Here is a 21,748-nt window from a genome sequence, read left to right on the forward strand (position 1 = left end):
CTCCTTCAGGGTTATCTTTGGTCTCTTAGTTGCCTCTCGGATTAATGCACTCCTTGCCTGGTCCGTGAGATTTGGTGGGCGGCCCTCTCTTGGCAGGTTTGTTGTGGTGCCATATTCTTTCCATCTTTTAAATAATGGATTTAATGGTGCTCCGTGCAAAGTTTCGGATATTTTTTATAACTCAACACTGATCTGTACTTCTACACAATTTTGTCCCTGACCTGTTTGGAGAGCTCCTTGGTCTTCATGGTGTGAATTGCTTGGTGGTGTTGCAGACACTGGAGCCTTTCAGAACAGGTGTACAGTTGAAGTCGGAAGTTTACATACACCTTAGCCAAATACATTTAAACTCAGTTTTTCACAATTCCTGACATTTAATCCTAGTAAAAATTCCCTGTCTTAGGTCAGTCAGGATCACCACATTATTTTAAGAATGTGAAATGTCAGAATAATAGCAGAGAGAATGAATTATTTCAGCTTTTATTTCTTTCATCACATTCCCAGTTGGTCAGAAGTTTACATACACTCAATTAGTATTTGGTAGCATTGCCTTTAAATTGTTTAACTTGGGTCAAACGTTTCGGGTAGCCTTCCACAAGCTTCCCACAATAAGTTGGGTGAATTTTGGCCCAATCCTACTGACAGAGCTGGTGTCGCTGAGTCAGGTTTCTAGGCCTCCTTGCGCGCACATACTTTTTCAGTTCTGCCCACAAATTTTCTATAGGGTTGAGGTCAGGGCTTTGTGATGGCCACTCCAAAACCTTGACTTTGTTGTCCTTAAGCCATTTTGCCACAACTTTAGAAGTATGCTTTGGGTCATTGTCTATTTGGAAGACCCATTTGCAACCAAGCTTTAACTTCCTGACTGATGTCTTGAGATGTTGCTTCAATATATCCACACAATTTCCCCCCCTCATGATGCCATCTATTTTGTGAAGTGCACCAGTCCCTATTGAAGCAAAGCATCCCCACAACAAGATGCTGCCACCCCCGTGCTTCACGGTTGGGATGGTGTTCTTCGGCTTGCAAGCCTCCCCCCTTTCCCTCCAAACATAGCGATGGTCATTATGGTCAAACAGTTATATTTTTGTTTCATCAGACCAGAGGACATTTCTCCAGAAAGTACGATCTTTGTCGCCATGAGCAGTTGCAAACCGTAGTCTGTCTTTCTTAAGCCGGTTTTGGAGCAGTGGCTTCTTCCTTGCTGAGCGGCCTTTCAGGTTATGCCGATGTAGGACTTTTACTGTGGATATAGATACTTTTGTACCTGTTTCCTCCAGCATCTTCACAAGGTCCTTTGCTGTTGTTCTGGGATTGATTTGCACTTTTTGCACCAAAGTACGTTCATCTCTAGGAGACAGAACGCATCTCCTTCCTGAGCAGTATGATGGTTGCATGGTCCCATAGTGTTTATACTTGCGTACTATTGTTTGTACAGATGAACGTGGTACCTTCAGGCGTTTGGAAATTGCTCCCAAGGATGAACCAGACTTGTGGAGGTCTACAATTATTTTTCTGAGGTCTTGGCTGATTTCTTTTGATTTTCCCATGATGTCAAGCAAAGATGCACTGAGTTTGAAGGTAGGCCTTGACATACATCCACAGGTACACCTCCAATTGACTCAAATTATGTCAATTAGCCTATCAGAAGTTTCTAAAGCCATGACATAATTTTCTGGAATTTTCCAAGCTGTTTAAAGGCACAGTCAACTTAGTGTATGTCAACTTCTGACCCACTTTAATTGTGATACAGTGAACTATAAGTGAAATAATCTGTAAAAAATTGTTGGAAAAATGACTTGTGTCGCACAAAGTAGATGTCATAAACAACTTACCAAAACTATAGTTTGTTAACAAGAAATGTGTGGAGTGGTTGAAAAACGAGTATTAATGACTCCAACCTAAGGGTATGCAAACTTCTGACTTCAACTGTATATATACTGAGATCGTGTGACACTTAGATTGTACACAGCTGGACTTTATTTAACTAAATATGTGACTTCTGAAGGCAATTGGTTGCACCAGATCTTATTTAGGGACTTCATAGCAGAGGGGGTGAATACATATGCACCCACCACTTTTCAGTTTTTTAGCAGAAGGGTGAATCCCTCATGCCCATTTCCCTCACAGACACGGTCTCTCGTAACCTTTTACCTACTATTTGTCGCCACCTTCTGGAGTTGCCTCAGAATTGCTTCATACAATATATTCCCCATTCTTGTCCTGCAGAAGGAAGCCGACATATTCATGTAAGGCAGGCTGCCAGCATAAAGACAATGACAAAGTGGAAGAATTGAAGAATAGGAGGCAGGACAAACAATGAATCCAGTTTTAATGGGCCGTTTTAAGGAGCTCATACAGAACCACACCACTTTGCAGTGAAACACAAGTCAGGTTATTGTTTGACCCAATTTTTTGGAATGATGACCCCCAACCCAAACCCAACCTGACCTCTAACCCCTACACCCAACATTCCACACCACCTGTCTTGATCTGCAGCACAGAACAACAGGTATCAAGTCACTGTATATGTAGAAGCAATGTACTGTATATAAAATAATTGCAATACGAATATAACTAACATCAATTATAACAATCATATCAATGGGATATTTTGTTTCAGGGAGAATTATCAGAGATACATGAAAAGGGTCTCGTCATTACTTGTACATACATACAGTACACATCTATATAGATTCATAGTTTCTCTTTTAGGTTAGGTGTGTGTTTGATTGACAGCGGGAATCTGCCCCAGGTCAATGTTTCTCTTGTGATCTTTGAGCTATCGAGTCCTTTAGTCTCTTCAGCGCAGACGGGGTCAACAGACTGCTCCAGTTAAAACAGGCTGGTGAGCTCTATTCTAGTAGAACTGCAGTCCTTTACCATCTCTCTCCCAGACAGCTCGCAGGTTCGTTTGTGCAGTAATGGTCCTCTAGCTAGGATCCCTATAGAGCTCAGAGTCCGTGTGAGCTGCTCTACGTTGTGCATTTAAAATGGCAGGCCTCCTCCTCAGCGAGAAGGGCAAAAGGGTTGAAGCTCAGGATGACGCTTGGGAAGAGCAGATCTACAGGTATACTGTATGGAGTAAACATAAGGGAGAAGATAGAGAAGGAAAGGGTCCTGGACATGCTATGGGTATCCTAGGGGAATCCAAAGGCGAACTTGTGCGGTATGAAATGCCATTGTAAGGTGCCTGTACCCGCAGGGCCAGCAGTGCTGGCACTGCCCAGAGGAAGACAGCAAGACTCTCTTGACAGACTGACTGACTCAGCGATTGAGAGACTGAGAGACTGACTGAACTCGCTAATATGGGTGTTATTCGCCCTTTCGAATCCAAGAGAGATAAATAGGACAGGAGAGAGAGCTGATAGAGACATTTCTTCTTTGTCTCTAAAACAATACATTTTCAAACTTGTGTCTCTTGTCTTTTACGGTGAGTTTTCTTCCCCGTCCCTTGCTCTATTTGCTGTTTCTCTTCTGCTCTTTCCCTCTCACCATCTCTCCCCCTCTCCCTTTCCTGCTCTTTTTCCTTCATTCTCTCCTTCTCCATCTCCTTCATTCTCTCCTTCTCCATCTCCTTCATTCTCTCCTTTTCCCTCTCCTCTTTTTTCCTTTCTATCTCACTCTGCCTGTCCATCTTCGGGGGTGTTAAAGGAACCATCCATGTTCTTTGCTCTTCTCCTCTCTGCTTCTCAAGCCCCCTCTCTCTTTCTATTCTCCTCTCCCTGTCTCTCTTTGGGTGGACTCCACTGCGGGTACAGGCAACTGGTCAGCAGGAACCATCGCTGGCCGTCTCGTTCTCAGAGATGGCATCGTGAGAGCCTGCTGCCCTATACTGCGGGGGCTGTGGTGGGAGGGGAGGCAGAGACGGGCGCTGAGTCAGGGGATGGTGTTGAGTATGGAGCTGGGCCTGGAGCTGTAGTTGAGCCTGGAGCTGTGGTTGGGCCTCGGGCTGGGGTTCAGCCAGGTGTTGGGACAGAGGCTGAGCCTGGGGTTGGGTCTGGGACTGCGCTTGCAGTGGATAGTGTTGGAGCTGAGGGGAGGTAGCTCCGTTCTTGCTCAGGCCACAGGACTGGGTGGCACAGTGGATCTGACGCAGAGTGTCCAAAGCCTCACTCTTAGCGTGCTTCAGGAGGTCCGCCTGACCCTGACAGAGAGAGACAAGAAAGAGAGAGACAAATGAGAAAGAGAGAGAAAATGCTGTCACTCATGTGTTTTAGTAATGCCCTCTATATCAGACGTTGTCAGAGGAAGGCCCAAACATTTTTCAGCCACCCAAGCCATAGATAGTTCTCTCTGCTACCGCACGGCAAGCGGTACCAGTGCACCAAGTCTAGAACGAAACAGGACCCTAAGAAGCTTTTACCCCCAAGCCATAAGACTGCTAAACAAGACTGCGAATCAAGACTGCTAAATAGCCAATCAAATGGATACCCACTGCTGCTACTGCTGCTGCCTAGTCACTTTAACCCTACATATATGTATATAGCTACCTCAATTACCTCGTGCCCCTGCACATCGAGTCAGTATTGGTACTCCCTGTATATAGCCTTGTTATTTTTACTAGTCATTGTTATGCATTATTAACTGTGTATTTATTCCTCGTGTCACTATTTCTGTTTTTTTTTTTATCTTTAACTCATTTTTGAAAAAGGATCCATAAGTAAGCATTTCACTGTTAGTCTACTACACCTGTTGTTTGCAAAGCATGTGACAAATACAATTGAATGCACTACATTATTTTAGCCAGCAGATGGCAGCCTACATCCATTCTGCAGTGTGGTTGGAGGAATTCTCTGCGGTTCCTCAGAGCCCCTTCAAAAGTAATCTGTCGATAAGTGATCCCACACCATCATCATCGTCCTCTTCATTTAGGAACACGCCAGAGATGAAACTGGGCCAGATGGGGAGGAAGTGGTCAGGGCAGGCATCCCGCTTTATGGCGTTGTAAAGTCAATCAGGGCAGTTTCCGTGGCTGCCTTGTTTCTGAGTGAAATAATGGGCTACTGCAGCCCTGCTGGCTCTATTCTGTAATGTTGTGGGCCTGGATTCATCTCTGTAGACATTCAGACTGGAAAGACGTAGAAAGGGGTTTCTGGGGCTTCATCCTCAACAACAAAACAAAACCAGCCCCTTCAAAACCTGTGTCCCTAAAAAAAAACACAGACCCTCATTCTAAACCTTAATACTCCCCTCTTCTCTTCTCCCCTCTTCTCTTCCTTGTCTTCTCTCTACATCCTTACCACTATCACTATCCCAGTATGTCTCTTTCTCCATGTCCTCCACCACCATCCCACCCACCACATCCCTTCACAGCCCACCTCAACAGCAACCGTCCCCTATTCTCTGACTCTGGTTGTCTCTGAAGTCTCATCACCATACTCACATATTCCACCGTCGTCAGCAGTTAGCGGGCTAAGGGATCCTGAGAGGCGTCCCTGTGGGGCCATGCTGTTTGAGGCAGGGACCAGGGAACATGTCCTGTCTGTACTGGGGGTGTCTGTCTGTTTGTCTGTCGGTCTGTACTACAGTCTATTACCATTGCCACTGGGCAGACAGGTTAGAGTGGTGTGTAGTTCAGGGGGTTGAGGGTACAACCCTATAGACAAATGCCTCTTGTTCCCCTCTCACATGAGGGTAATGCTTAGCGACAAGTCTTCTACACGAAGGGCCTCAGAACACAATCCACTCCAACAGCATGAATAAATCAGATGTTTGAGAAATGATGTAATGTTCCTGTGTGAGTCACAAAGCTGGTGCTGCTGTTCCAGTAAGGGACTTGGCTGGTGGTACCGGAACCAAATCACAATGGGCTGAGCTCAACCATGGCGACGGGTCCACTCACCCCCGCAGCTGGCCTGGCCTGCACAGCGTTTCACTGGGGGTTAGCCAAGGCTGAGGCTCCACAGCACACAGAACCACCAATCACACATCTCCAACTGTAAAACTCCGAACCAATCACAGTTGTTCCTTCCTCGTCCTTAACACAGTCCATTAACCTGATACTATAATTGTTTATTTTTGGGAAGGTTTATCGCAACCTCCAATTTGTCTCCAGATGTGAACATATGGGTCAGAGGACTTAGTGAAACTATAGGTTCGCTGTGGAGAGAGCCCTAAGCAAAGAGAAGAGACCGGTGACAGGAGGAACTTCAACGTAGACCGTCCTTTAATCAGTGACTTCTAAGTTACTATGCGTCAAGAACAATACTGTATCTAGAGAATCAGACTAGCTGGTGTTGCTGGGGGGTAGGTAGTGGTCTCTTCAATCCCATAGTGTCTTTGCAGCTTCTTACGTTTCTATAAAAGGAATGTGGAACCAGTGAGTTGGGCTGAATTGGAACCAGTGAGTTGGGCTGAATTGGAACCAGTGAGTTGGGCTGAATTGGAACCAGTGAGTTGGGCTGAATTGGAACCAGTGAGTTGGGCTGCATTGAGAGGTGACTGCCTGCCTGGACACACAGACCACACTGCCTCATACCAAATGTTCACCACCATAAAGAGAGGGAGATTAGCTGTTAATGTGCCTGTGTTTGCTGTGCTATGCAGATACGGACATGCAGCCTGTACCCATAACTCACCGTACAGACACGAGGAAGGAGGAAGGAGAGAGAAGGATGATGCGTGGAGGGATGGAGGGGGTAAGGCATTAGGTTTTGGGTGTCCACGTTATGCTTCTTAAGTGCTTAAGTCCTTCAGTTCTATAGAGTGAATTAAAGCTTAATTAAGATAAGACTGCCAGCCACATATGCTGCCGAAGAACAACGAGTCCAAATAAAATAGGTTGAGCAACAGACTTTTTGAAGGTGCATCTAGAACTACTCTTAACCTTGTCTAGTGGCTGGCACTACCTTTGAGCGTTCTATTTCCATTCTCACTTCTATCCCTTTTCATTTTTTCTTTAACTTTGTTTCTGGTCCTGTTTGATGCAGCCCAGAGTTCTCCCTGGTTCTCCCTGGTAATTTATCCCTGGTCACATCCTCCCTCTCTCTCTGGCTGCCAGCCCGGCAGAGCCCCAAACCAGGCTAAACACTTCACTCAATCCTGAAGAATTACATCCAGGTGAGATCGAAAACACACATCACACATTCCCTCTATGTCCTTATTTGTGTCTTGGCGAGACGGTGGCGAGGCTTAGTGCTTTATCAGTGCTGCTATTACCACAGGTAATGATTCATTGAGGCTGTGAAACGAGGGTGTTGGGCCCCGCTTTATATGATCGTGGGCCTGTGTCAGAGGAGGTGAGGAGAGGTGAGGAGACAGGGGAGAGAGGACAGAGAAGGGAGAGAGGGAGAGAGGAGAGAGAGGAGAGAGAGAGAGAGAGCAGAGAATATAGAGGGGAGAGAGGGGAGAGAGGACAGAGAGGAGAGAGAGAGTGAGAGAGAGAGAGAGAGAGAGAGAGAGAGAGAGAGAGAGAGAGAGAGAGAGAGAGAGAGAGAGAGAGAGAGAGAGAGAGAGAATATAGAGGGGAGAGAGGGGACAGGAGAGTGAGAGAGAGAGAGAGAGAGAGAGAGAGAGAGAGAGAGAGAGAGAGAGAGAGAGAGAGAGAGAGAGAGAGAGAGAGAGAGAGAGAGAGAGAGAGAGAGAGAGAGAGAGAGAGAGAGAGAGAATATAGAGGGGAGAGAGGGGACAGGAGAGTGAGATGAAGAGGGGAGAGAGAGAGAGAGAGAGAGAGAGAGAGAGAGAGAGAGAGAGAGAGAGAGAGAGAGAGAGAGAGAGAGAGAGAGAGAGAGAGAGAGAGAGAGAGAGAGAGAGAGAGAGAGAGAAAGAGAGAGAATATAGAGGGGAGAGAGGGGACAGGAGAGTGAGATGAAGAGGGGAGAGAGAGAGAGAGAGAGGAGAGAGAGAGAGAGAGAGAGAGAGAGAGAGAGAGAGAGAGAGAATATATAGGGGAGAGAGGGGACAGGAGAGTGAGATGAAGAGGGGAGGGCACTGCTGGGTCCAAAACTCCTGGGAAAGGGGGTGATGGTGGAGGGGTGGAGCCTACTGTGCATGTTGGCTAACCAATGGTGTGCGATGGTATCATCCCACATGAAAAAATACTACAGTTTAGTACAGAATATTTCAGTATTTACTATAGAATAGTAATTACTATAGTATAGTAAAACATAGTATACTGTAGAATACTGTAGTAAATACTATAGTATTATATATGCAAAAAAAGCACTGTAGTAAATACTACAGTAATGTCTGCAAAAACAGTACAGTCAGCAAAAACACTACACTTATTTAACTGAGGTAAATACTACAGTATTTCATTTACATATACCCTACCCATTCCCTTCTCCTATTTCGCAATTTACACCATCCATAAGTGAGAATCCTACATGCCAAGTATTGACCATATATTGTGTTCTCTACAGGTTATAGAATAGAGCAGAGGCTCTGAACTATCTGTTCAGACCCCAGTCCTACCTACCTACAGGTTCTGAAAAATGTGCTCTTTTAGTATATCTCCAGTAGGTTTTCTGAAGGAGAAAGCCCCACATCTATGTCAAAGATAACAAAACAGAAACACTATGGTAAATACTACAGTAATGTCAGCAAAAACACTACAGTAAATACCACAGTTTACTACAGTCCACAAAAACACTCCAGTATACTTAAATCCGCAAAAACACTACATTAATTAAGATAGGATATACTACAGGTTTCTTTTACTACAGTATTTATACTATAGTTAACTGTAAATACTACAGTATACTACAGTATACTACAGTGAATACTCGACCCCATCCCCTCCCTTCGCCAGACCATCTCTGGAGACCTTCTCCCATTCCTCATCAACACATCCCTGACCACTGACTGTGTACCCTCTGACTTCAAAATGGCCCGAGTCGCTAGCCTCCTCAAGAAACCAACACTCAACACATCTGGCATCAAAACCCATAGACCTGCATCCCTTCTTTCTTTTCTTTCCAAAACACTTGAGCGTGTTGTCTCTGATCAACTTTCTCGTTATCTCTCTCAGAACGACCTTCTTGACCCGAACCAGTCAGGCTTCAAGATGGGTCACTCAACCGAGACCGCTCTTCATTGTGTCATGGAGACTTTTCACACTTCCAAAGCTGACTCTCTCTGTTCTCATCCTCCTACATCTATCCTCTGCATTCGACACTGTGAATGATCAGATCCTCCTCTCCACCCTCTCAGGGCTGGGCGTCTCAGGCTCTGCCCACTCTTGGATTGAATCCTACCTTGCAGGCCGCTCCTACCAGGTGACATGGAGAGGATCTGTGTCTGCCCAATGTATTCTCACTACTGGTGTCCCTCAGGGCTCAGTTCTAGGCCCTCTTCTCTTCTCTCTATATACCAAATCGCTCAGCTCCGTCATATCCTCACATGGTCTCTCCTATCATTGCTATGCGGATGACACTCAACTACTTTTCTCCATCCCCCCTACTGACACCCAGGTGGTGACACACATCTCTGCGTGCTTGGCAGATATCTCAACTTGGATGTGGGCCCACCACCTCAGGATCAACCTCAACAAGACGGAGCTGCTCTTCTTCCCGGGGAAGGCCTGCCCGCTCAAAGACCTCTCCATCACGGTTGACAACTCCACAGTGTCGCCCTCCCAGAGTGCAAAGAACCTTGGTGTGACACTGGACAACAACCTGTTGTTCTCTGCAAACATCAAAGCAGTGACCCGCTCCTGCAGGTTCATTCTCTACAACATCCGTAGAGCACGACCCTACCTCACACAGGAAGCGGCACAGTTCCTAATCCAGGCACTTGTCCTATCTCTTCTGGACTACTGCAATTCGGCCTTGGCTGGGCTCCCCACTTGTGCCATCAAACCCCTGCAACTTATCCAGAACACTGCAGCCCACCTGGTTTTCAACCTTCCCAAGTTCTCTCATGTCACCCCACTTCTCCGCACACTCCACTGGCTTCCAGTTGAAGCTCACTTCCACAGCAAGACCATGGTGCTTACCTAAGGAACAGCAAGAGGAACTGCAACTCCCTAACTTCAGGCTATGCTCAAACCCTACACCCCAACCCAAGTACTCCGTTCTGCCACTTCTGGTCTCTTGTCCCTCCCACCCCTAGGAGGGCAGATCCCGCTCAGCCCAATCAAAGCTCTTCTCTGTCCTGGCACTGCAATGGTGGAACCAGCTTCCCACTGAAGCTAGGACAGCAGAGTCCCTGCCTATCTTCTGAAAACATCTGAAACCTTACCTCTTCAAACAGTATCTTAAATAATCCTCCTCCTCTCCTAAAATGTAAAATGTAAATAAAATACTATAGTATTTTTTTCATGTGGGATGTGTTATCATGTTAGTTACTGCTGAGCCCACTGATACAGCTGTAGGCCAGAGCTGCACCATTTAATTAACAGATTTAAGGATTACAAAGAAGGGAGGTACCAATTAGCCAAATTGCTGTAATCTCCTGGGAGAGTAGAGCAGCAACATCACTGTAAATTACTGAACATTGTTGCAAATCAATAACATTGTTGCAAATCAATAACCTTGTGAACTTATGCAGACCGAGGCAGTATTTCTAACGAATGATGCACTAGCCATACATTGCTAGTGTTATGTTGACAAAGTGTGTGGATGTACACTATACAGTACACTATCCATTAGTCTTTAATAGTACAGTATCTTGTCAAAGAGTTTCCTGTGTTTTAGGATGGATGGATGTACTGTACTCATACCTTGAGGACGGTGATGTTCCAGGCGTAGCTCTCCATGGCTTTCTGTAGCTTACGGCCCTTCAGGCCCTCCTTCGCCCCGATCCTGTGAAGGTCCACATGGAAGTCCAGTCCTGGACAAACACAAACACAAGAGGTGAATGGACTGTTCATAGGGTACAGGCAGCCAAGGTCAGAGGGGTTAGGATAAAGCGGAAGTTGAATTTCCATTGGACCTTGTGTGCATTTGGACAATAAAACAATGTTATTCATCTTCAGCTGCAGGGCTTTCTGTAACACACCACCCCGGACGGTCCCATGGCCTGTAGGGTGTACTGTACCATCACCACCCCAGATGGCCCCATGGCCTGTAGGGTGTACTGTACCATCACCACCCCAGATGGCCCCATGGCCTGTAGGGTGTACTGTACCATCACCACCCCGGACAGTCCCATGGCCTGTAGGGTGTACTGTACCATCACCACCCTGGACAGTCCCATGGCCTGTAGGGTGTACTATACCATCACCACCCCGGACAGTCCCATGGCCTGTAGGGTGTACTGCACCATCACCACACTGGACAGTCCCATGGCTTGTAGGGTGTACTGCACCATCACCACACTGGACAGTCCCATGGCCTGTAGGGTGTACTGCACCATCACCACCCTGGACAGTCCCATGGCCTGTAGGGTGTACTGCACCATCACCACACTGGACAGTCCCATGGCTTGTAGGGTGTACTGCACCATCACCACCCTGGACAGTCCCATGGCCTGTAGGGTGTACTGTACCATCACCACCCTGGACCGTCCCATGGCTTGTAGGGTGTACTATACCATCACCACCCCAGATGGCCCCATGGCCTGTAGGGTGTACTGTACCATCACCACCCTGGACAGTCCCATGGCCTGTAGGGTGTACTGTACCATCACCACCCTGGACAGTCCCATGGCCTGTAGGGTGTACTGTACCATCACCACCCTGGACCGTCCCATGGCTTGTAGGGTGTACTGTACCATCACCACCCTGGACAGTCCCATGGCCTGTAGGGTGTACTGTACCATCACCACCCTGGACAGTCCCATGGCCTGTAGGGTGTACTACACCATCACCACCCTGGACAGTCCCATGGCCTGTAGGGTGTACTATACCATCACCACCCCAGATGGCCCCATGGCCTGTAGGGTATACTGTACCATCACCACCCTAGATAGTCCCATGGCTTGTAGGGTGTACTGCACCATCACCACCCTGGACAGTCCCATGGCCTGTAGGGTGTACTGTACCATCACCACCCTGGACCGTCCCATGGCTTGTAGGGTGTACTATACCATCACCACCCCAGATGGCCCCATGGCCTGTAGGGTGTACTGTACCATCACCACCCTGGACAGTCCCATGGCTTGTAGGGTGTACTGTACCATCACCACCCTGGACAGTCCCATGGCTTGTAGGGTGTACTGTACCATCACCACCCCGGACAGTCCCATGGCCTGTAGGGTGTACTGTACCATCACCACCCCAGACAGTCCCATGGCTTGTAGGGTGTACTGTACCATCACCACCCTGGACAGTCCCATGGCTTGTAGGGTGTACTGTACCATCACCACCCTGGATGGTACCATGGCTTGTAGGGTGTACTGCACCATCACCACCCTGGACAGTCCCATGGCCTGTAGGGTGTACTGTACCATCACCACCCTGGACAGTCCCATGGCCTGTAGGGTGTACTGTACCATCACCACCCCGGACAGTCCCATGGCCTGTAGGGTGTACTGTACCATCACCACCCCGGACAGTCCCATGGCCTGTAGGGTGTACTGTACCATCACCACCCCGGACAGTCCCATGGCTTGTAGGGTATACTGCACCATCACCACCCCGGACAGTCCCATGTACTGTACCATCACCACCCCGGACAGTCCCATGGCCTGTAGGGTGTACTGTACCATCACCACCCTGGACAGTCCCATGGCTTGTAGGGTGTACTGTACCACACCACCCTGGACAGTCCCATGGCTTGTAGGGTGTACTGTACCATCACCACCCTGGACAGTCCCATGGCCTGTAGGGTGTACTGTACCATCACCACCCCGGACGGCCCCATGGCCTGTAGGGTATACTGTACCATCACCACCCCAGATGGCCCCATGGCCTGTAGGGTGTACTGTACCATCACCACCCTGGACAGTCCCATGGCTTGTAGGGTGTACTGTACCATCACCACCCCGGACAGTCCCATGGCCTGTAGGGTGTACTGTACCATCACCACCCTGGACGGTCCCATGGCCTGTAGGGTGTACTGTACCATCACCACCCTGGACAGTCCCATGGCTTGTAGGGTGTACTGTACCATCACCACCCTGGATGGTACCATGGCTTGTAGGGTGTACTGCACCATCACCACCCTGGACAGTCCCATGGCCTGTAGGGTGTACTGTACCATCACCACCCTGGACAGTCCCATGGCCTGTAGGGTGTACTGTACCATCACCACCCTGGACAGTCCCATGGCCTGTAGGGTGTACTGTACCATCACCACCCCGGACAGTCCCATGGCCTGTAGGGTGTACTGTACCATCACCACCCCGGACAGTCCCATGGCCTGTAGGGTGTACTGTACCATCACCACCCTGGACAGTCCCATGGCTTGTAGGGTGTACTGTACCACACCACCCTGGACAGTCCCATGGCTTGTAGGGTGTACTGTACCATCACCACCCTGGACGGTCCCATGGCCTGTAGGGTGTACTGTACCATCACCACCCCAGACAGTCCCATGGCTTGTAGGGTGTACTGTACCATCACCACCCTGGACAGTCCCATGGCTTGTAGGGTGTACTGTACCATCACCACCCTGGACAGTCCCATGGCTTGTAGGGTGTACTGTACCATCACCACCCTGGACGGTCCCATGGCCTGTAGGGTGTACTGTACCATCACCACCCTGGACAGTCCCATGGCTTGTAGGGTGTACTGTACCATCACCACCCTGGACAGTCCCATGGCTTGTAGGGTGTACTGTACCATCACCACCCTGGACAGTCCCATGGCTTGTAGGGTGTACTGCACCATCACCACCCTGGACAGTCCCATGGCCTGTAGGGTGTACTGTACCATCACCACCCTGGACAGTCCCATGGCTTGTAGGGTGTACTGTACCATCACCACCCTGGACAGTCCCATGGCTTCTAGGGTGTACTGTACCATCACCACCCTAGATGGTACCATGGCCTGTACCGTACTGCTATAAATCTGTCCACTGTCCAGATCATCTACCCCTGGATTGACACTGACTTCTACAGTACACAGCTACTGTAATGCTGAGTACATCTGCTTCCTTGGACACTTTTTCAGAGTTTGAGGATAAAGTCTAAATACAGAGGAACTTCCCACTACAAAGACATGTCACTACCCTTCATGTTGTGTGCTCCACTTAAAAAGTCCCCTCAACAAAGTATGCCATCACCATTCTGGTTCCCCATGGCACACATTGGCACACCCATTTCTCCATTCCTCCTGCAGAGCCCCCCCCTTGACAGGCACACGCCAATAAAACCACACACACCACCACAGTTCAGTGGCTGAGAATCCCCCTAGCCCGAGAGGCCATGGAGAACAAAACAAGAGAGGGAAAGAGAGAAATATATTATTAGTGAGCTGCTTCTGAGCAGTAGTGTAACTGGGGCATCCAGGGGTTATAAATAGCACCTGGGCGTGATACGAACAACAAACAACAATACGTTTCCAGCCAGAGGTCCTTTCTCTCTCTGTGCCCAGCCTTCTGACACACTCTCCCCTCATCCATCCATCCACTCATCTGCCCATCTCTCTCTCTGTGCCCAGCCTTCTGACACACTCTCCCCTCATCCATCCATCCACTCATCTGCCCATCTCTCTCTCTGTGCCCAGCCTTCTGACACACTCTCCCCTCATCCATCCATCCACTCATCTGCCCATCTCTCTCTCTGTGCCCAGCCTTCTGACACACTCTCCCCTCATCCATCCATCCACTCATCTGCCCATCTCTCTCTCTGTGCCCAGCCTTCTGACACACTCTCCCCTCATCCATCCATCCACTCATCTGCCCATCTCTCTCTCTGTGCCCAGCCTTCTGACACACTCTCCCCTCATCCATCCATCCACTCATCTTCCCATCTCTCTCTCTGTGCCCAGCCTTCTGACACGCTCTCCCCTCATCCATCCATCCACTCATCTGCCCATCTCTCTCTCTGTGCCCAGCCTTCTGACACGCTCTCCCCTCATCCATCCATCCACTCATCTTCCCATCTCTCTCTCTGTGCCCAGCCTTCTGACACGCTCTCCCCTCATCCATCCATCCACTCATCTGCCCATCTCTCTCTCTGTGCCCAGCCTTCTGACACGCTCTCCCCTCATCCATCCATCCACTCATCTGCCCATCTCTCTCTCTGTGCCCAGCCTTCTGACACGCTCTCCCCTCATCCATCCATCCACTCATCTGCCCATCTCTCTCTCTGTGCCCAGCCTTCTGACACACTCTCCCCTCATCCATCCATCCACTCATCTGCCCATCTCTCTCTCTGTGCCCAGCCTTCTGACACGCTCTCCTCTCATCCATCCATCCACTCATCTGCCCATCTCTCTCTCTGTGCCCAGCCTTCTGACACACTCTCCCCTCATCCATCCATCCACTCATCTGCCCATCTCTCTCTCTGTGCCCAGCCTTCTGACACACTCTCCTCTCATCCATCCATCCATTCATCTGCCCATCTCTCTCTCTGTGCCCAGCCTTCTGACACACTCTCCCCTCATCCATCCATCCACTCATCTGCCCATCTCTCTCTCTGTGCCCAGCCTTCTGACACACTCTCCCCTCATCCATCCATCCACTCATCTGCCCATCTCTCTCTCTGTGCCCAGCCTTCTGACACACTCTCCCCTCATCCATCCATCCACTCATCTGCCCATCTCTCTCTCTGTGCCCAGCCTTCTGACACGCTCTCCTCTCATCCATCCATCCACTCATCTGCCCATCTCTCTCTCTGTGCCCAGCCTTCTGACACACTCTCCCCTCATCCATCCATCCACTCATCTGCCCATCTCTCCCTCGCCTGGCTTACTCTAACGCCCGTTCTTTCAAAGTGATAATAATCACTGTTGTTATATTAAGCTGTTCTGTTCCCATTTACTCGATGGTTTAATATTGTTGTACCGTGTTTCCACGAGCTGTCAGTGACATGAATCAGTGAGATATCATATCCTGAACCTCAACCCATTCATTTATCTCCTATATATTCACAACAAAACCAAAAGTAAAGGTGTCAGACTCAGTTCTTAAAAGGGGAGATCTGCAGTTGCTACATCCATTTTGGGATTTATGATTTATATATGTACCCGTTAATTCTTGAAGAATATAACATATAAATGAGCTTAGTTCAATTGTCAAGTCCAATCAGAACCCAAAATATAAGCTTGTTTTACCAATGTTTGTAAACATTATACATGTAAACAAACTCTGCATAGCCTCAAAACATGCTTAAAAATCTATTTTTTTTATATACATATTGGATGGTCAGTCCTTGCATCCATAGCTCTGTCTATGACTTTAAGAGTGTTTACATTTTTCTCCGGGCCCATCCCTCAGCTTGAGGAACCTTGTGGCACACAGCCTCTCAGACCATTTCATTACCCAATTGTCCCGTTCCCCTCCGGTGGCACACGTGTCATTTTTAACTGTCACACCCCTAGGGCATACTCTACTCTATCACGGCTGAGTCTCACGCTTTGCTTCTCGTGTGGAGAGAGAGAGAGAGAGAGAGAGAGAGAGAGAGAGAGTGGGAGAGAGAGAGAGAGAGAGAGAGAGAGAGAGAGAGAGAGAGAGAGAGAGAGAGAGAGAGAGAGAGAGAGAGAGAGAGAGAGAGAATATAGAGGGGAGAGAGGGGACAGGAGAGTGAGATGAAGAGGGAGAGAGAGAGAGAGAGAGAGAGGAGAGAGGAGAGTGAGAGAGAGAGAGAGAGAGAGAGAGAGAGAGAGAGAGAGAGAGAGAGAGAGAGAGAGAGAGAATATATAGGGGAGAGAGGGGACAGGAGAGTGAGATGAAGAGGGGAGAGAGGGAGAGACGGACATGTCAGTGCTGGGACGTGCTCAGAGAGAGACGGACATGTCAGTGCTGGGACGTGCTCAGAGAGAGACGGACATGTCAGTGCTGGGACGTGCTCAGAGAGAGACGGACATGTCAGTGCTGGGACGTGCTCAGAGAGACACACGAGAAGATGTTCCCGCTATCCTCTCTCTGCATGCACCTACACACACACACCTATGCTCCATATACACATAGGGAAAGGGAAAGGGGTGTTGAATGCAGTTTAAAGCATTCAACTGAAATGTGTCTTCCGCATTTAACCCAACCTCTCTGAATCAGAGAGGTGCGGGGGGGCTGCCATAACCTCCACGTCTTTGGCACCCGTGGAACAGTGGGTTAACTGCCTTGCTCAGGGGCAGACTGACAGATTTTTACCTTGTTAGCTTGGGGATTCGATCCAGCTAACTTTCGGTTACTGGCCCAACACTCTAAGCACTGGGCTATCTGCCTCCCAAGGCGGGGAGAGAAACAGGGGGAGAGATAAGAGTAGTAAAATAGAGCAAAAGAGGAGTGACAAAACAGGACTAACGAGAGAAATAAACAGAATGGAGAAAAGGGCAGAACCACGAGAGAGTAACAGAAATCAAAAAAGAGAGGCTCCGAGCCGAGCTTCATTTATTTATTACGAGTTGTGTGCTGCGAGGGAGGGATCAGCCAAAGCCGGATTTCATCCCAGGACACCGCAGAGAATGGGATTCTCTCTGTCCAGAACGGCGGCATTGACTATGAAAAGACAGGGATCTCTTTATCCCCTGCATTTCCAAGGTACTGGGATCCATGGTGAGAGGCTGCTAACCATACCAACACAGCCAGAGGAGGCGGAGAATCTCACCAAGGGACAGAGAGGGGGAGGGGAGGAAGGAATATCAATAAATAAGCATAGCCATGTCCATGCAGCCTGTGCCTCCTACCTCCTCCTCCCTCCATCAGTCCTCCTGCCCTATACCCACGCTAGCTAACGCCAGTCTACTGCTGTCCCTCTGGTGCCAGGGCTGGAAAAGCCCATTAAAACTGGTGATATGAACTCCGTGGTTCTCTTAAACATGATCGCAGGATTTGAATAAGCAGTTCTAGGGGTATATACATGATGTGTATGTTATGAAAAGCAACATGTATGCACGTCCACACACATTCATGCAGTCACTTGTGCACACAGCCACAGATCTGTGCACCAGAACGTATGTCACAGATGCCTGTGCGGGCGATCATTGGTGTGGTCTGTGTTGTGGTGAGCCCTGGTGGCTCATCAGGCAGGCGCCTCTGCATGCAGAGAGGAGTTAGCGGGGACATCTTGTTTTCTCTCTCTCTCTCTCTCTCTCTCTCTCTCTCTCTCTCTCTCTCTCTCTCTCTCTCCACATCAGCGCTACTTCCCAAATTAAATTGATTAGAAGCAATAATGGCTGGGCATAATGATCACAGAGAGGGGGTGGAGGAAGGAGGACAGAGAGAGTGGGCATTCAAACAGAGTGCTGTTTTCTCTACCACATATAAACTCAGCAAAAAAATAAACAGCCCTTTTTTGGGACCCTGTCTTTCAATAATTCGTAAAAATCCAAATAATCTCACAGATCTTCATTATAATGGATTTAAACACGGTTTCCCATGCTTGTTCAATGAACCATAAACAATTAATGAACTTGCACCGTGGAACGGTCGTTAAGACATTAACGGCTTACAGACAGTAGGCAATTAAGGTCACAGTTATGAAAACATAGGACACTAAAGAGGCCTGTGAGACGCCTTAGACAGCGCTACAGGGAGACAGGTCGGACAGCTGATCCTCGCAGTGGCAGACCACGTGTAACAACACCTGCACAGGATCGGTACAGCCGAACATCCCACCTGCGGGACAGGTACAGGATGGCAACAACAACAGCCCGAGTTACACCAGGAATGCACAATCCCTCCATCAGTGCTCAGACTGTTCGCAATAGGCTGAGAGAGGCTGGACTGAGGGCTTGTAGGCGACGTTGTAAGGCAGGTCCTCACCAGACATCACCGGCAACAACGTCGCCTATGGGCACAAACCCACGTGTCGTGTCTCCATGGGGCTGCTGAGAGCCCAGCCATGTGTGTCACAGGAACATAAAGCCGCTTCAGCTTCCTGTGTTTGTAGCTCCTTCGCTCCTTTTTCCATTCCGTACAAGGGTGTACTGTACCATCACCACCCCGGACAGTCCCATGGCCTGTAGGGTGTACTGTACCATCACCACCCCGGACAGTCCCATGGCCTGTAGGGTGTACTGTACCATCACCACCCCGGACAGTCCCATGGCCTGTAGGGTGTACTGTACCATCACCACCCCGGACAGTCCCATGGCTTGTAGGGTGTACTGTACCATCACCACCCCGGACAGTCCCATGGCCTGTAGGGTGTACTGTACCATCACCACCCCGGACAGTCCCATGGCCTGTAGGGTGTACTGTACCATCACCACCCTGGACCGTCCCATGGCTTGTAGGGTGTACTGTACCATCACCACCCCGGACAGTCCCATGGCCTGTAGGGTGTACTGTACCATGACCACCCCGGACAGTCCCATGGCCTGTAGGGTGTACTGTACCATCACCACCCCGGACAGTCCCATGGCCTGTAGGGTGTACTGTACCATCACACGAGGCATGGGAGGGCTGCAGGTCTTTTTAGGACTGGGCTGGGTGAAGGGTGGGGTGGAGGAGGGTGAGGGTGAGGGAGGGAGCTGGGATGCAGAGGTATGGGAGGGCTGCAGGACATGTCTTTTTAGGACTGGGCTGGGTGAAGGGTGGGGTGGAGGAGGGTGAGGGTGAGGGAGGGAGCTGGGTGTTAGAGAAAGTGTTATGTTTGGCATGAGGCTGAGGGCCCCTAGGGGTTCTTTTTTTCCCGTTCCCCCATCCCCAATGTTTTCTTATTACATAACCCACCCCTTGACATCCCACTACTGACACAGCTGTGTGAATGTATAGCTGTGTAGTTACTGGTGGGGTTTCAGCCATACTTAGCCCAGGGCTTCTTATGGGGCTGTTCTATGGAGGAGCGGGGGAGTGCATTCTGATTCAAGCCCAGCTTTCATGCTCCATTCCTGGGTATACGGGAATCACGACACTGGCACAGAGACATGGTGCTGCCCACATGGAGGTGGCTGGGCATGGGCCTGTGTGGTGCAGACTCACATGTTGCTTCAGTGTCTGCTGAATTCTTTGAAAGTCCCCCCAACCATCTCAGTTTCACTCTTACACACTCTCTCTCTCTCTCTCTCTCTCTCTCACTCACACACACACACACACACACGCACGCACGCACGCACACACACACACACACACACACACACACACACACACACACACACACACACACACACACACACACACACACACACACACACACACACACACACACACACACACACACACACAGACACACACACACACACACACTAGCTTTATCATAGAGTGTGTCTTCAGTCTACGCGTGTAGGCCCTGTCTCTGCCTGGTTCTGTTAACATATGGATGTTTTTCATTCCATCCACAGTTCATTCTGAATATTATATATATATATATATACAGTTCCTTCGGAAAGTATTCAAACCCCTTGATTTATTCCCACGTTGTTGTTACAGACTGAATAAAAAACGGGATGAAATGTATATATTTTTCCTGCACAAATATAGACAGAAGACAGAATACCCCACAATGGCAAAGTGAAAACATGTTTTTAGAATTTTTTGCACTTTTAATGAAAATTAAATACAGAAATATCTCATTTACATAAGTATTCACACACCTGAGTCGATACATGTTAGAATCATCTTTGGCAGCTATTACAGCTGTGAGTCTTTCTGGGTAAGTCTCTAAGGGCTTTGCACACCTGGATTGTACAATATTTGCTCATTATATATTTTTTTTAATTATTCAAGCTCTGTCAAGTTGCTTGTTGATCATTCATTGCTAGACACCCATTTTCATGTCTTGCCATAGATTTTCATGCCGATTTAAGTCAAAACTGTAACTAGGCCACTCAGGAACATTCGATGTCGTCTTGGTATGCAACTCCAGTGTATATTTGGCCTTGTGTTTCAGGTAATTGTCCTGCTGAAAGGTGAATTTGTTTCCCAGTGTCTGGTGGAAAGCAGCTTTTCCTCTAGGATTTTGCCTGTGCTTAGCTCTATTCTGTTTCTTTTTATCCCCCCAAAAACTCACTAGTCCTTGCAGATGACAAGCATACTGATAACATGATGCAGCCACCACCATGCTTGAAAATATGAAAGTTGTACTAAGTGATGTGTTGTGTTGGATTTGCCCCAAACATAACACTTTGTATTCAGGACAAAGTTAATTTCTTTGCCACTTTTTTTGCAGTATTACTTTAGTGCCTTGTTGCTAACAGGATGCATGTTTTTGAATAATTTGACTCTGTACAGGCTTCCTCCTTTTCACTCTGTCATTTAGGTTAGTATTGTGGAGTAACTACAATGTTGTTGATCCATCCTCAGTTGTCTCCTATCACAGCCATTAAACCCTGTAACTCTTTGAAGTCACCGTTGGCCTCATGGTGAAATCCCTGAGTGGTTTCCTTCCTCTCCAGCAACTGATCAATGCACTTTATGTATCGAGTCATAAGTATTTGGACAAATTCACTTAGAGTATCTTCAACTTGGTCCAAATGTTTGCATTTGGTCTCATATTCTTCGCACGCAATGATTACATCAAGCTTGTGACAACAAAGTTGTTGGATGCATTTGCAGTTTGTTTAAGTTGTGTTTTGGATTATGCTGTGCCCAATAGAAATGAATAGTAAATCATGTATTGGGTTATTTTGGAATCACTTGTATTGTAAATAAGAATAGAATATGTTTCTAAACACTAATAAATGAATGTGGATACTACCATGATTACAGATAATCCTGAATGAATTGTGAATAATGATGAGAAAGTTACAATGTCAAAGATCATACCCCCAAGACATGCAAACCTCTCACCATTACCAGGGAGGTTAGCATTAGTGCCT

The 21,748-nt window shown here is 48.3% G+C and overlaps 1 protein-coding gene and 1 pseudogene across 1 annotated transcript in view; one reads left to right on the plus strand and one right to left on the minus strand.

The window, feature by feature from the left end:
- Window positions 1–2,315: 2,315 nt before the first annotated feature.
- Window positions 2,316–21,748, minus strand: part of LOC118372171 (inactive phospholipase C-like protein 2) — a 95,287-nt gene continuing 75,854 nt past the window's right edge. Inside the window, exons 5-6 of the mRNA XM_035757965.2 lie at window positions 10,664–10,773; window positions 2,316–4,147 (exon numbers count right to left, since the gene is read on the minus strand). Of these exons, the coding sequence (XP_035613858.2) occupies window positions 3,770–4,147; window positions 10,664–10,773 (488 nt within the window). The 3' untranslated portion in view covers window positions 2,316–3,769. The remainder of the gene's footprint in view (window positions 4,148–10,663; window positions 10,774–21,748) is intronic.
- LOC118372178 (uncharacterized) lies at window positions 8,434–8,486 on the plus strand (annotated as a pseudogene).

This window comes from Oncorhynchus keta, chromosome 5 (genome assembly GCF_023373465.1).
Source record: "Oncorhynchus keta strain PuntledgeMale-10-30-2019 chromosome 5, Oket_V2, whole genome shotgun sequence".
Classification (NCBI taxonomy): Eukaryota; Metazoa; Chordata; class Actinopteri; order Salmoniformes; family Salmonidae; genus Oncorhynchus; species Oncorhynchus keta.